Source organism: Nycticebus coucang, chromosome 5 (assembly GCF_027406575.1).
Source record: "Nycticebus coucang isolate mNycCou1 chromosome 5, mNycCou1.pri, whole genome shotgun sequence".
Classification (NCBI taxonomy): domain Eukaryota; kingdom Metazoa; phylum Chordata; class Mammalia; order Primates; family Lorisidae; genus Nycticebus; species Nycticebus coucang.
Genome location: NC_069784.1, coordinates 1,941,193 through 1,957,396, shown reverse-complemented (window position 1 = coordinate 1,957,396; position 16,204 = coordinate 1,941,193). Strand labels below are relative to the sequence as shown.

General features: G+C 44.7%; 1 protein-coding gene across 14 annotated transcripts in view; it reads right to left on the bottom strand.

Moving 5' to 3' along the window:
- The window catches only part of SGIP1 (SH3GL interacting endocytic adaptor 1), a 193,994-nt gene that overhangs the window by 8,764 nt on the left and 169,026 nt on the right, over positions 1 to 16,204 (bottom strand). For all 14 annotated transcript variants that reach the window (XM_053590451.1, XM_053590452.1, XM_053590453.1 and 11 more), the window contains 5 exons: positions 7,506 to 7,661; positions 3,686 to 3,818; positions 1,942 to 2,144; positions 758 to 822; positions 23 to 187 (listed from right to left, as the gene is read on the bottom strand). In XM_053590451.1, coding sequence (XP_053446426.1) covers positions 23 to 187; positions 758 to 822; positions 1,942 to 2,144; positions 3,686 to 3,818; positions 7,506 to 7,661 — 722 coding nt within the window. The remainder of the gene's footprint in view (positions 1 to 22; positions 188 to 757; positions 823 to 1,941; positions 2,145 to 3,685; positions 3,819 to 7,505; positions 7,662 to 16,204) is intronic.

The following is a 16,204-nucleotide window of genomic DNA, read 5'->3' as shown; positions in this document are numbered from 1 at the left end:
ACTTATTTTGGTACCCGCATACCTGCAGCAAACCTTTTCTTGATGAGTGAAAATCGATACCCTGCTCCAACAAGTTCAATGTCACAGCCTGACAGGGTGCTTCCTTCACTGGTGAACTGCACGACCAGTGGGGACGGCTTGCTCGGGCCTTCGGATAACTGAAATCTTGCCAACAAAGACCCCACTCCTGCGGGGAAGATGGTTTTACAGTGAGCTCAACATGCTGGGTGTAATTTTGGAAAATGTATTAAAAAGCTAGCATACAAAATCACCCGTGCTAGAAAATAGTATGTGCTTCGGTGACAAAATGGTGATGAATAAAGTTTATCTTTGAATATTATGATCAATTCTATTTGTGCATTGGTAATAAAAATGTAGTTTAGCAAAATGGTTCTTCAGAATTCCAGGCATGCCACTTGGAAGGCTGTGTGTTTCCAGCCTGTGGTTAGTATCGGAAAACAGTGAGTAACACCACGTCTCTCAGGGAGTGTGGATTTGACTCAGGATGGAAACCCCTTTCCTAAGAGCTTGCCTGTCTCAAGGATGGTCTGTTTGGTGTGGGGTCTTGGCACAAAAGGGGGAGAGGAGGATTTCTTGAAGGATTATTTGCTTTTACTGATTGAAATAAGTAAATGCCAAATGCTGTGGAATGTTTTGCTTATTTTTTGTGCCACATATATTTGGGCAATAGTTGTTTAATACCTAGATGTTATTTCAGCTTTACAGATTAAGTAAAATAAGCCAAGGGTTACATTACCTCCATTTTCTGACTTCTGGGAAATCTCAGGAATCTTCCACAATATTCTTTGTTGTTCAGCATTCCTAAAAATAAAATAGGTAAAAGGCTTTTGCATAGATATGGGCATTTGTTTAATGGACACCATTTTTTCCCAGCTAATATTAATTTTTAAAAATAGATCTTGAAAAGTTTAGCTACAATTTAAAAATTCCCTCTCTCTCCTCTCTCTTTTCCTGGGCACACATAAACTCTCTCTCTCCCTTCTCCTCGTTGTAACCAGATCCAATGCTGTGAGGCGAACACTTCAGCAAGACTAGTTAAAGCAACATACCCTCTGGGTTAAGGATAATTCAGAGTTAAATAGATTTTTTTGGGAACACATCTGCTAAAAAAAAAAATGGATGGGAAATGTTAGGTAATAGATCAATTAGTTTAGGGAATTGAACTTGGTACTGTCATCTGCTTGACATCATTTTTTAAAACATTTTCTACTTTTTGTTTCTGACAGTCAGATGGAAAAACTGGGTCATTCTTTCCAGGGCAAGTCCTGGGTAACAGATGCCCCTGGTACTGAGCATCGATTTCACCCCGCGTTTCTGGGCCCATTCTTCTCTAGTGTTCTGGAAAATGAAATGCTGCCTTTCCCAGGCTACCCCCCCCCCCCACCCGCAGGGATGGTCTCAGATGCCAGCCAGGTCCCCCCACTCCACCAAGGCTTGAGATTTGGGAACCAGGAGGCTGAGACCCTTCTGCTGTCCTGGGGTTTTCCTCTGACCAGCAACCTCCCTCAGATGGGGGGTCTTCTAACAACTAGGGTGCAGTCTATCCTCTGGCTTGTGGGTTCTAAGAAGCTGTTGAGGAGGTGAAAGCAGGAGGGGTCAGTCGCAGCTGGGGTTCTGGAATTCAGGGCTGCCCCGGCAGCCCCCTCACTGCCCCCCCTTCACCCTGGGTTGTAGCCGGCTGGCTCTGCAGAGTTCTGGAAAACATCCTTGGAGAACCAGCCTAAAGTCTCTGTCCAGCATGTCCACCTTTGTGTGGGCATTGAAATCTCTGCTACATTATTTTTGCTAAAAATAGCTACAGGCGTTCCTGTTTCCCACCCTGAACCCCGACAGGCCGGCCTGCTGTGGCCTCCTGTAGGAGGCCACAAATGCTGAGGTGTCTGCCGCCCCTGGAAGAGGCAGGTGGGGGTGGCTCCTTACCAGACTGCAGGTGGGAGCACGGCCTGGAGCTTGGTGACCCCGCCGTCGATGGGCACCAGGAACTGCACGTTGTTGAGGGCCGCGGCTGTGGCCATGGCGTCCACGTTGTACTTGTAGTCCACGCGCAGGTCGGTGCTCCCCGGCTCGCACCGCCAGCTCACGGCCAGGTTCAACGGGGTGGCCTGAATGCCCAGGGCAGACACCTGCCCAGACGGGAAAGGGGGCGTTTAGGTCTGGGGGGAAGTTCAAGCAAAACCAGAAGCTGCCCCCAACCCCCCACCCCCACTTGCTCTGGGGGATCCTGTGCCCGACCCGGTTCCGCTCCCCGGAGAGATTCAGGGACCAGCCCCGCCAGGGCGCCCCGGGAGAGGGCCCGGAGCTGGGGGCGAGCGTGGGGGCGCAAAGCGCAAAGTCAACCCCCACAGTCTCTCCGGCCCTTTGGAGTTTACAACGCTTAGGGGCGAGACGGCACATGGTGGGGTGGGGGGTCCAGCCAGGGCCAGACAGCCCTGGGTGTGAACCCCGAGTCTGCTACTTAACGAACTGAAGCATTTTAAACACATCACTAAACCTCTCTGCACCTTTGTTATTTCCTCATCTGCCAGCTGAAAATGGTAACAGTAACATTTGCCCCTATGTTTGTCAGGAAGATTATAAGAGATTTTTAAAAAATTTTTCAGATTAATATGAGGGTACAAACCATCAGGTTACCATGTGTACCCTTGTCAGGGAAGGTCCCTGATGTAGGGGCCACCATGGGTGACCTGATCAAAGGATTCAACTCTAAGTCAGATAGGGGAGCAAGTTCAAGGGCTCTGTTGTGCAACATGATGACTGTAGTTAATAACAACGTATTCTGGAAAAATGCTAAGAAAGTGGATGTCAAGTATTCTCATCACAAAATGGTAACTTTGTGAATTAATGCATGTGTTAATTAGTTAAATTTAGTCATTCCACAATGTATACATACTTCAAAATATCATGTTGCACATGATAAATACATATACTTTTATTCATCAATTAAAAAAATCAAGGACATCAATGCTGAGAATCATTGGGAGACTCAGGCTTGGTGGAGTTCTGACTTGAACAGCCTCTTTTTCTAGTTCACCAATAGTCTGGGGTAGGGGCAATCCAGACACACACAAAACAGACTCACCCTCTGTATTAAACTACGTTGTATCAGATATTCTCTTACTATGGAGTTATTTGTTAATGTTTTATTAGAACTACTTCATAGGAAGATTTCTTATATTTAATCCTTTAAAATAAGAGTTTTTAAACAATAATGCTCATAAAATTATAGTCATCTAGTTTATCAATATTTATAATTTTAATTGATATACTGTTCAGCAACTTCATTTTTATGGAGTATTTCTATAATTTTTATGTATTTATTTATTTTTATTTTTATTTTTTTGCAGTTTTGGCTGGGGCCGGGTTTGAACCCACCACCTCTGGTAAATGGGGCTGGCGTCCTACTCCTTTGAACCACAGCTTCCTCCCATGTTTCTTTAATTTTTAAAATAATATTTTCCTTATAAGTTTAAATTAATAAGTATGCGTATGCATATTCTTGTCACAGGTACCCAAGTAGTCATTTAAAGTTTCTATTTTCTTATAAAGTATGCCTTTTAAACAGTATTAAAAGAAATGTTATTTTATTTACTTTTATTTAATATAGGTACTTTAGAATATAAATCTGTAATGTGAAAGAGACCTCTGAGCACACGCACAGGCTTACCTGGTATTTGAGCATGTCCACATTGTAATATGTAGCCTGGGGTTTTTGTTCAGACACTTTCTTTAGGTGAGTCATCAAATTTGGCATGTTTACCCAAAATTCCTTGGTATTGGCATCATTTTGTGTATTGTCACTATTCAGTTGGGAAGAAAAAATGATTAAGTAGCATTTTATAACAAATACTAACCACAGAAGATGTATTTTAGCAGGCTGGTTTCTGATTCCTACGTCTGCCTTTGGCAGTTGGTGGAGGTCATAAGGACTATTAGGAGCAGTGCAGTCTCAGCACACACATCGCTCTGAACGGTAAGAAGTTAATAAGTTAAAACCCACGGGGGGAGCTATAAATTGCTCTAAATCTCAGGAGTACCTAGTCAGGATGGTTAATTGGCTGCTTTAAAGAATGAATTATTTATTAACTCAAACTAAATAGTCCTTTCTACATCACCCCACTTTTCATCTAAACTAGTCAGTTAGTGCAGTCACGGAGCTGAAGGCATCAATTTTCTTTTGAATTGACTTGACCAGTAGTTTCTCAGAAATTATCCAATTAAATATTTAGCCAGATGTACACTAAGGAGAAAAGAGTGGTAGTAAACGTTCCTTTCAGCGTTCACAATATCTCATCCCAGAGCATCTAAGTCATAGGAAATGTCATTTTGCTTATAAGACAGTGCTTGCGTTTAAACTACACTAATCACGGTAGTTACAATAGAGAAGAAGGCACCATCTTGACACAGCTAGAGTTTTTTTCCCAACAAGAGTCATTAGCTTTGCTCAGAAGCTTGTCCACAGTGCATCTGCCTAGCCTAGCTTGCAAATGCTTATCTCAATAATGCAAAAAAAAAAAAAAAATCAGACAAGAGTAGACAGATCCTTCTGCCTCACACTTGAGTGGATGATTGTCTTTGAATAGTTTTTACAAGCAAACCCCATTCGTAAGGGGAAAGTGGATACGTGAACTCTCACGCAGCCTGGGGATTACAAAGTGAGCGTGTATGGAGCCTCCTGTTAACTGAATAATGTCCCCAGTGAGCTTGGAGCAGAGCTGGGCTGAGAGTTAGAGCGTGAGATTCTACAACAGTCAGAAGGAACGCTCCATCTTGCCTGGGCAGCGGCGCCCTTGAAAACCAGAGCCCATGGGGGTGCAGTGGCCCCGCTCAGGAGTTCCAGAAGGGCCGCATAATGACCACGGGGTCGCCCATCACAGCCCATCACAGTTACCAAGTAACGAGAGTTAATAAGACCCACATACTTGAGAAACACGTTGTCTTTTTTTAAACCAATAAAAGTTTAAGAATTTATATAATTTTTTGGTAAGCAGAATCATTTTGAGTAATATTTATTGAAACTTCAGTTCATAAGACCTGATATGTTGATGCACATACACAACTTTTACACATTTTCCTAAGAACTTGGTGCTGTAACTGCCTAAAAATGCAACAACAGCTGTAACTGTCACATCAGCCATATTTACAAACTAACTAGTGAGGCACTCCTCCTTTCAGAAGGAGGAACCTGGAAAAATAAAGCTAATGGACTCAGTGTGCAAATGGGAAGTGCGAAGTGGCTGCCGTCGGGGTTCAGTCACTCCGTGCTGCTCTTTATCTTCACAGGGGTCGTTTTCTCTCATGCTTTTAAACCTGGAGTCGAGTCTGCCAGTGGGTGAAGCCACGACCAGGACCAGGAGGAGGCCACACCTCTGGTGAGCCCCGGAGGACCAGTGACTGACCAGGACCAGGAGGAGGCCACACCTCTGGTGAGCCCCGGAGGACCAGGGACTGACCAGGACCAGGAGGAGGCCACACCTCTGGTGAGCCCCGGAGGACCAGGGACTGACCAGGACCAGGAGGAGGCCACACCTCAGGTGAGCCCCGGAGGACCAGTGACTGACCAGGACCAGGAGGAGGCCACACCTCTGGTGAGCCCCGGAGGACCAGGGACTGACCAGGACCAGGAGGAGGCCACACCTCTGGTGAGCCCCGGAGGACCAGGGACTGACCAGGACCAGGAGGAGGCCACACCTCTGGTGAGCCCCGGAGGACCAGGGACTATTTCTCCAACACTGTGACTAAGCCATCAGGAGAATAAGTGGCTATATTGGGACTCCAATTCTAAATACCAATAAGTTTTAGTTATTTCCGCGTAAACATCCAGCTTGACTAAATTAATTACATTACAATTGAGTTGTTCATTCATGAGACAAATATTATGCAAGTACTATCAGACGTTCTTGTCAGGCTCTGGGCCTACGGTGCGGTGGCAGACTGGGGCCTTCCATTCCCAGTCTGTGCTGTCTTGTGGGGGAAACGGATGAGCACAGAAACACACAGAGGTTTGTAAACACAGATTGTAGTAAGGGCTACAAAGGAAAAGAGCAGGGCCCTTGGAGCGAGAATAACAAGGAACACAATTTAGTTGGGCGCTGGTGGGAGGGTGGGGAGGAGAGTGGGATAGTCAGGGAGGCACAGGGGAGCTGAGCCTGGCGGGGAGGGTGAGTGGGAGGCAGGTGAAGAGCCCTGCAGGGGGAAGGGACTCGGCCTGTTTCTGAGAATGGCGGTCAGGCTGGAGATAGGGATTCTGAGGCAGGCAAGGGTGGGCAACTGCGGGCCCGAACGGCGGTGGTGACGAGGTTAGATTCCCGGGGCAGGTGGGTCCCGAGTTACGATGACCCGGTTTATCTCATAAAAAGGCATTTGGCTATAAGAACGTATTCCAGAAGGGTGAGATTGGATTCAGGGAGGGAAGGAGGGAAACCACTGCCTGGTCCAGGGCCATGACTACGAGCACCGGGAGAAGTGAGACTGCAGGGAAGGGAAAGATGGCCACTGCTGGACAGTGGGGAGCAGCAGTGAGCAGTGACTCCCGCCTCATTCTTTGCAAATAATTAACTAGATATAATCACTCATTTTAAGTACATGCACACACGCACGCACGTATGTGTGTGTGCCTGTGCTGTGTTTGTGCACGATAAGGATATCATGTTCAGTGTAATAGTCGAAGATGGGAAAAGGATATTTATGTAAATAAATCTGCATGGGTTTCTTTGATATCATACATGTAAAGTTTCATCGGAAAAGTTACCATTACAATGAAATTATGTGCGCCACAAAAAACATTTCCAAGCTCACATGAAGAGTAGCTCATGGTTCAAATAGCATTTGATTTGAACAGAAGCTAATAAAAAAAAAGGACTCTATTTCTTTCTTGGGCTCATTCCCCACCACTCCTTTCCATTCTGTACAGATAATGAAGTAAAACATGATTAATAATTTACCACTAATGCAGATTTTATTACTCTAAATGCCTCTTTAGCCGCTCGAGATACTTGACAGTTAAAATACATATATGCATTTGCAGTTACACATATTTACACAATCACCCACAAGAAACTTTGACAGCTGGCAAGATTTCTGTGTCTGTATCTCCAAGCATTTCTGAGTGGTAGGAATTTCACTGCAGAGCTACTCTCTTGCTAAGGTATCCAGCTCATCTAAGTTTAAAATGCTAAGCTATGTACATCTCAAAAAAATTTATGCAAAATCTAGGGCAGGGCCTGTGGCTCAGTGAGTAGGGTGCCGGCCCCATATACCGAGGGTGGTGGGTTCAAACCCGGCCCCGGCCAAACTGCAACAAAAAATAGCCAGGCGTTGTGGTGGGCGCCTGTAGTCCCAGCTACTCGGGAGGCTGAGGCAGGAGAATCGCCTAAGCCTAAGAGCTGGAGGTTGCTGTGAGCTGTGATGCTACGGCACTCTACTGAGGGCAACAAAGTGAGACTGTGTCTCTTAAAAAGAAAAAAATTATACAAAATCATACTTACCAGCAGAGAAGTTGAGGGTTTGGCAGGACATGTTCTAACCTGCTGAAATTTATCACCCGGAAGGTCAGAGCAGCTGGGGCTGGGTTATTGGCAAAGTGTCTGGTGATCCCGGCAGGAAAAGACAACACCATTTCTCCAGTAATCTTGACAATGCACCTGGTGTATCAAACGCAGAGAGGAAAGAGAGAGGAAGCCCAGGTCAATATAGTCTGAATTCAAACAGGCAGTTGTGAAAAAAAAATCTACAACAATGTTGGACAGCAGAAGGGATGAAGGGCAGGTCTCACAATCCCACTGGCAGCGGCTTGAATCATTTCCAGTTTATACGAGAACTTAACGTTTAACATGTCAAAACCATGGCTGTTTTGTTAAATGTGTTTTGAACTGAAATAAAACATTACAGCTTTTGTCTTTCTATAGAAAGGTCTGTGGGCTCCCTTTATGAACAGAATCATCTGCTCTGGTGTTTCTTCTCACTTTGATTTCTGGATTTTTGGCAGCACATTTGGACACATTAAATTGCACGATGTTATACTGGGTACAGGGACTTATGTCACAGTGACATGAGTGACGCCGGGAGCATGTTCTTTTATTTACTCATGAGGTGAAGTGCTTGCTTCCCACTTAACAAGCTCTTCATTCCACTACTTTATCTATTTGGTCGAAATTATAACATCAGTCATGTAAGTCAACACGAGGGAATGATAGCTTGAAAGGAGGAATTCTTTTTTCTTAAAAAAGGGTACTATGAAGATATAAATGACATATAATAAAATGCACGTATTTATAATGGAAAATTCCATGAGATTCTATGATGCCAAACCACCATACCAGCAAAATAATAAGCATTTCCATTATCCCTGAACGTTTTCTCATGCCTTTTTCTAACGCCTCTCATGCCCATCCATTCCCCCTCCCCCAGGCAATAGCTAATAAGCTTCTGTCACTCTATGTTAGCTTGCAATTTCTGGAATTTTATACAACAGAACCATGACATAAGTGGTGTGTGTGTCAAGCTTATATCACTTAGCATAAATATTTGGAGATTCCTCCATAATAGCCACACGCACCAACACTTCACTCCTGCCGTTGTTGTGTAACAGATGAATATGCCACCAGTTCTCTTTCTAGCCCTGAACCTACTGAAGAGCACTTGGGTTTTTTCCAGTTTTTTTGCCCATTACAGTTAGAGCTTGGGTGAATACATGGGTACGGGTCTGGTATGGACAGAGGCTCCCACTTTCCTTGGTAAGTAGAGGGGGTGGCATCACTGGGTCACACGGTTGGCCTGCACACCTTTACCTTTTAAAGAAACTGCCCACCTGTTTTCTGCAGGGGAAATACAGCCTTTGCATGAGAGAATTTCAATTCTTCCACAATCTCACCAACACTTGGTAGAGTATATTTTAAAAATTTTAGCTGTTCTAGTAGGTGACATTGGGCAGTCTTATTGTTTTGATTGCATTTCCATTATGGAGAGTGACTCTATGCATCTGTTCATGTGCTTGTTTGTCATTAGTTAACATTGACAAAGGGTTCAAATTCTCTGTGAAGTCTTTAAATAGAGTTTTGTCCTCTTACTGAACTTTGAATTTTTCATACATTCAGGATCAAAATTTATCAGATGTGTGATTTGCATCGCAGTCTGCGGCTTACTTTTCTCTCTCTCTTATGAGCACCGTGAAAAGATGTCTTTTAGTTCATCAGTTTATTCTTTTCTAGTTTTTGGTGACTAATAATTTAATAAATTCTCTTTGTGTCCTAGGAAATCTTTGCTAAACCCAAGGTCACAAAAGTTTCACCTATGTTTTCTTCTAGAGGTTTATTTTTTTTGAATTTTACATTTAGCTTTATCACCAACTTTTAGTTAGTTTTTGGATTCAGCATAAAGGGTAGATCTCAGGTTAGTGTGTGTGTGTGGAGGGGAGGGTAACCAATCGCTTTGGCACCATTTGTTCAGAAAAGGCTGTTTTTTTCTCCACTGAATTACTTGGGTAATTTTGTTGAAATTGTGTCTCCGTAAATATGGATTCACTCTTCTTTTCCATGATCTATTTTACCTGTCTTTAAATCCAAACCAAACTATTGACTACTATAGCTTTATAGTAGCTCTGAAAGCAAATGATGTGAGTCCTCTGCCTCTAAGAACTTTTTTCCTTTCCAAAGGTCTTTTGGCTCTGGTAGGTCCTTGGCATTTTCGTATAAAACTCAGAATCGCTGTGTCGATGTCTACATTAAATCACTTTGTTGCCTCTTAGTTGTAGTCCAACCTTCACTCCCTGCTCTGAGAAAGTCAACAGGCCCTTTACACATGTTTTTTGCGCACAGGCACCACATTTATTCTGTCAGCAGAGGATGCTGAAGAGAGTGCGGGAGGAAAGGGTTGCCTTCCCCGGGGCAGCCTGTTTGCGATGCGAGCTCCTGCAAGGCCCCTGCCTACTTAGTGCCAGGCTTCTGCAGTGCGGGAGGCTTGCATGTGAGTCCCCATGCATGTGGGTCCTGAGAGGGAGGGTTCTGCCACTGACGTGGCTTTGTGAGCCTCTGATAGCAACAGGCAGCCTATCTGTCCTTGCCCTTAGACTGATGACACACTCCTGGTCCAGGGAGGTGGCCCCTGCACACCTCAGATGCCTCATATGAGGAGCCCCTTGTAGGTAAAAGGCTGGGTCTGAGCAGAGGTGGGGGCAGGTGAGTTTCTTAATGTTGCCACATGTCCCTCTTTTATTCAGATGTTAAACTGACAGCTTTGCACTGCTCTAAGAATTTTGTTTCCTAGAAGTTTGCAGCTCCATGTCTCCTAAAGAATATTGCCGGCCTCCTAGTCGGGAGGTGCACTGGCCTCCCAGTCGGGGTGCACCAGCCTCCCAGGCGGGGTGCGCACTGCTACCTTCCTCCTCTGCCTGTTAGATTCATTAGCCGTGTTTGTTTACTGGGGCCGGATCAGCTCTGAGCCCGGACTTCTCCTTGCGCGGGCCGACTCTGGACGTTTGGTGATATATGTCCCGCTGTGTGCCCTGGAAGACGGCAAGCAGAGTGTGCTGACAGGACGACAGCACCTCACTTCACACGTGGCTGTTAGCCAGGGCGGCTCCAGTGTTTTCTATCTGGAGGGGATCTTCTCTGCTTCCTTTCTAGTTTGCTCAAAATGGCATCTCTGTGGTGCTTCGGTAGGAAACAAAATTCCTTTTTTTGGAAAGTGAGTCAGAGAGGGGAGCAGGTGACGTTTATTAAGTCAACAAACATTTACTCACCCTAACTATGCAAGATTTTTATTTTTTGAGCAGAGAGTCACTTTAAAAATGAGCAGAACAGACCCTGCCTCCAAAGGGCTCACCATGCTGGCTGCAGACGAGAGAGGTGGCCGGACCGGCCAATGTGCACAGAACTGAGGCTTCACAATCACACCTCAGTCTGCTCTCAGCTCTCGGGGTCCGACTTCTGCTGATTTATTAATCATCCAGTGTCTAAGCTGACCTGAAATTTTCAATACAAAAATTTAATATTGTCTACACTCACCAAAGGGAAATCTTTTTTGTCTTAATGTTCGTTCCTATCAATATGCAAGGTGGCTGTATTTTCTATGAGTTTGAATTAAGAAAAGTAAAAATAATAAAAAAAGAAAGAAAAGTAAAAATAATATGAGGTATGAATAAATGCTTACTTTATGAACAAAATTTGAAATCCTGTGAATCCCCACAAAGGAAATATCTGTTAAGAACAGCAAAATTTCACAGGTGGCCAAGTGACTCATAAACTGGGTTCTCCCTGTTGCCACAGGCAGCACCTGTTATGTGGTCTGCAGAAGCCCTGGCCAACTTTGGTCAGGGGACGTGCGATGTGAGTTATGTGAGATCATCAGAAATGCATCCCTCCCGTAAAAGGCGACATCGATGTGCTGCTTTGAAAACTATGCCCACAGCCTCCTTTGTGGGCATAACCTCTGTGTACACACACAGCTTCTCTTGTTTATCATCCTCTTTCATTGGCTAATGTACAAGATGAAATCCTTTTCCTATCATAAGACAGTTCAAAGGAAAGCCTTTCTGAAGCTTCCCCAGGGCCCTCTCCATCCAGCCCTCCTAAGTGTTTCCTCTCTCTGCGTTCCCAGAAAATCGTTCCGGGTCTGGTGCAGGCAGGTACCGTGCCTTAGGTTCTGGGAAAGCAAGGTGCAGAAGACAGAACTCAGAACAGAGTAGGAACTCCGTAAAGTGTTTAAAATAAATCCACACATTTAACAATTATATGTGGGTCAATATGAAAGTTTTGAGACAGACTGTGCCATGGTCTATTATTTACTCCAGGCAGCACAGCCGACAGCATCCTTTCTGAGTCCCCGTGCGGTTTCCACTCACTCAGCTTGAGGTTCGTTTGTTTCTGTCTGCACAGATTTTACTTTTCTCGACTTTTCTTTATCTCAACACCTTTGTAATGACCCACATATGTAGGATGCCTCACGTCAGACACTACTTATGTGCTAACACGGGCTGTGAGAAACGGGACCGATGTGGTCCTTGTGCATATTTCTGTTTAAACAGGGAGACAGATAGTGAATACGTGCTTAAAATAATTAATGTATGAGGAGAAGAGAAGGAAACTTTCGTGTTTCTAGAGGATTAGAGAACTTATCCCTGACCTTTAGTTTTTTGCACCAAGGTTGTTTAAAAACAAAACAAAACAAAACAAAACTACTAACAGATGTGTTTCCCCAGCCAGCAGCAAAGGTCAAAGAATTCTCTACCTGTGAGCTATAGAGAATGACCCAGATCTCAGATTACCTGTTGCAGGTGGTCCGAACACCCAGAGGAAGAGTGTAACTAGATTTGAATGGGTTTTATATCTCAGTGCGGACTGACTAAGGTCTCAGGTTGCTGCCGCCAACGTAGGCTCTAAAAACAAATGGCTGGATGCAGGCGGGGGCCGGGGCGGGGGGGGGGGGCGCAGGCCAGGGCGGCCAGAGGCTTTCCCTGTATCATCTCTCTTTCCCGTGCTGGGGTTGATTTATTTCCACCCAGTGACAGAAACTGTTTCCTTGACATTGAATAACAAAGGAAGAGCAATGAAATCAGTACACTATCTGGAGATGAAATTAAATCCAGAAGAGTGTCACTTCACAGTCTCTTCAGAAAGTTCAGATTTCAACATTTCAATGAAATATATCTACTCTCCCAGCTACCAGCTTACAGGATGTGCTAAAGCTAGTTATGGAAATATACTTGAAAACAGACTCCAAGCTGGGTGTGGTGGCTCACATCTATAATCCCAGTACTTTAGGAGGCTGAGGTGGGAGGACCGCTTGAGGCCAGGAATTCAAAACCAGACAGGGCAACATAGGAGATCCCATATCTAAAAAAAAAAAAATAAATAAACAAATAAAAAAATTGGGTGGTGCCTGTGGCTCAAAGGAGTAGGGCATCAGCCCCATATGCTGGAGGTGGCGGGTTCAAACCCAGCCCTGGCCAAAAACTGCAAAAATAAATAAATAAATAAAAATAAAGTAAAATTTGAAAAATTTAGTTGGACACATTGTGAGTGCCTGGAATTCCAGCTGCTTGGGAAGCTGAGGTGGGAGGATCACTTCAGCTCAAGAGTTTGAGGTTGCTGTCAGCTGTGATTGCACCTTTACTGAGCTCCAGCCTGGGTGATGGAACAAAGCTCTGTCAAAGGAGGGGATGGGAGGGGAGGAGAGGGGAGCAGAGGAAAGGTATTCTACATATATCCACAAGTCAAAGGCTCCGTTAACTCAGCGGGGTATAGGGAACATATTAATATTATCATAAATTTGGCCTAAGTGCCACACCACTGGAACTCCATGATCACGACAGGCCCTAGAGGGACGGAAAGGCTGCTGTCTCAGCACCACCATGTCTCCCGTCTAGCCCTACAGCAGGCACACACCAGCCATTCTGTAAATGCTACGTGAGTCATTCTCTCAGTAGATACTCGGTAAATACACCTTGAAGACTCCACGCCAGGCCCTGTATCAGGCTCTGAGGATCCAGCCCTCCCAAGGGAAGAGAGAGATCATGGGCAACAGAACAAAACACGTTTGGTGTTAGGCAGAGGGAGACAGAGAACGGAAGTGAGTAAAGGAGGAGGGAAATGTTGAGGGGTGGGGAGCAGTGCTGCTGTTGCACATGGGAGCCAGGGCCGGTCTCTGATAAATTTGCTGAAGGATCATGAGATGAGGGAGGACAAGTTACTCAGGTCTGGGAGCAGGTGTCCCTAAGGCTGACAGGGCAGGGAGTGGACGCCCCAGGGTGGGGGTCAGGAGCCATGGAGGGAAACAGCCTCGAGGCCAGTGTGGCCAGCTTGGAGTGGCAGATCTGGGAGAGGGAGGCAGTGATGGGGGTGGCGGGGGTGGCCTCTGGGGTGGCAGGGCAGCTGGAAGGGGCGACCACTGTAGAGCACTTAGTTTTTGCAAAACAAAATAGGAGGATTTCGAACAGAGGAGTGACGTGATACCTTGAGAACAGGCTGGGAGGGGGCAATATAGGAAGCAGAAAGACCAGTTAGGTCCCTCTGAATAAATGAGTGAAAAGGACCCGTCCTGTGTGACTCCCAGTGGCCTCTCAGGTTTACACACTCTCTCCACTCCTCCTGGTGACTCTGTTTTTGAAAAGTGTGTTTCTCCTGCTTTTCTCAGTTCAAGTTAGTTTGAATTTGCTAAGGTATCAGTTGGTCAGCAGCAAGCAGTTCCTAGAACAGGAATGACAGCAGTTATGCAGATTTGTTGTCCCAAGAAGGTTCTACAGAACAGACATGCACTTTGCGCAGCTGAGGGTGTGGGCCTGCCTGCCGTGTAGGATAATATTTAGAAATAAACATACCCTACATTAAGCACACAAAGTGAACTCAGTGTGAGTTTAAAATGACTTCCTTTTCTTCCAGAGGCTTAAGGGACCTGGGCCCCCCTGGGATACACGCAGAGTTGGCTTCCCTGGAGTTATAAATTCCATAAGCCATTTCTCTGAAGCTGTGCACCCCGTGAAGCCTGAGATCCGAGGGCATGCCGCCCTTCCTCAGAGATACAGGTCAGAGGGTTGACATATGTTAACAACATATTGTCAGAGGTCTATAGGTGCTCTGCCCTGAAGGAAAGACACAGTCATTACTTCATACTGAGTAAACTGAGTAAATGCTTGAAGATATTCTTCCATTAACTCTGTTTCCCTGTGACTACTTTCTTCTTTATGATTTTGTTTACACACCTGCCCAGAGATTAGTCAGTGTCTAGGAGAAGATGTTTACTACGAAAGTGATTGTGTTGATGTGGTAACAGGATATTTCCTTTTTAGTTGATTTCAGATAAGTAAATTGAGGTAATGGTGAAACTAATAGATAATAGATTAAGTGTGTACGTGACTAGAAAGGTATACAATCAAACCCCTAAATAAAGATCTTTGCTACACGCCATCTCATCTCGTGTAGTCTGTTGCTTGACTTAATAATTACAGGAGCTAGTTTACACCCACGGCAAAGCTGCAGTTTGTTCGTGTCTCCCGTCACGCAACATGCCGCGCAGACCAGGTGCCTGCTTGGTGAGTCACCTGTCAGCCCCACGGACATGTGGAGGTGGCAAAGGGGCTTCGTGCTTTGAAGGTGAAAGATAAGGGACACAAGAGGAATCAGAGCCCTGGTGTTTGTTTCTTCACAATATTCTGGGCCCAGAATAAAACTTAGATATTGTGGCTTAAACAGACCCCAGGTTGACAGATCCCGGTGGCTGGGCAGGACACTTAAAGATGGAGTTTCTAATTCTGTTGGTTTACCTCTATATTATTGTTACATTTAGACTTAAAAAATGAGTATTTCTGACGTGTAAAAAGGATTCATGATTAGTCATACAAACTCCCCCTTAAAATATATGTGGAGATCTAAGCTGTAATTATACTTAATTATCATTGTTTCTAAAAAAACTTTATAGGCCATTCATGGTGGTTTATGCCTATAATCCTAGCCCTCTGGGAGGCTGAGATGGGAGAATTGATTGAGCTCAAACGTTCACGACCAACCTGGCTATATAAAAAATAGAGAAATTAGCTGGGTGTGGTGGTGGACACCTGTAGTCCCAGCTAGTTAGGAGGTTGAGGCAGGAGGATCGCTTGAGTGCAGGAATTTAAAGTTGCTGTGAGCTATGATGATGCCACTGCATTCTACCCAGGGCCATCAAGTAAGACTCTGTCTCAAAAACATTTTTTTTTATAATAAAATCCAGTATTTTATGGGCACATTAAATATTTCTCTCTCTCTTTCTTTTTTATTGAGACAGAGTCTCATTTGGTCACCCTCGGTAGAGTACCGTGGTGTAACAGCTCACAGCAACCCCAAACTCTTGAGCTTAAGTGATTCTCTTGCCTCAGCCTCCCAAGCAGCTGGGATTACAGGCACCTGCCACAATGCCTGGCTATTTTTTTGTTATTGTTGTTTATTGTGGTAGGCACTAAGGTTTTCCAAGTCCTAGTCTTATAAGTAAAAAAATTAAGAGAAATTCTTTTCTCAACTAAGATTCCCCTTATTTTTCAATCAAATTCAGACTGGGAATTATATTAACAACACATATGAAAACCAGTTTGGCTTAGGTGTTTAGCTTTCAGTGTAGACCACTAATCACTCTTAATCTTTTTGGATTATGAATCCCTTTGTTAAAGAGAATGCTATAGTCCCTCTCTCTGGAAAAAAAAAGCACAAATGTATATACA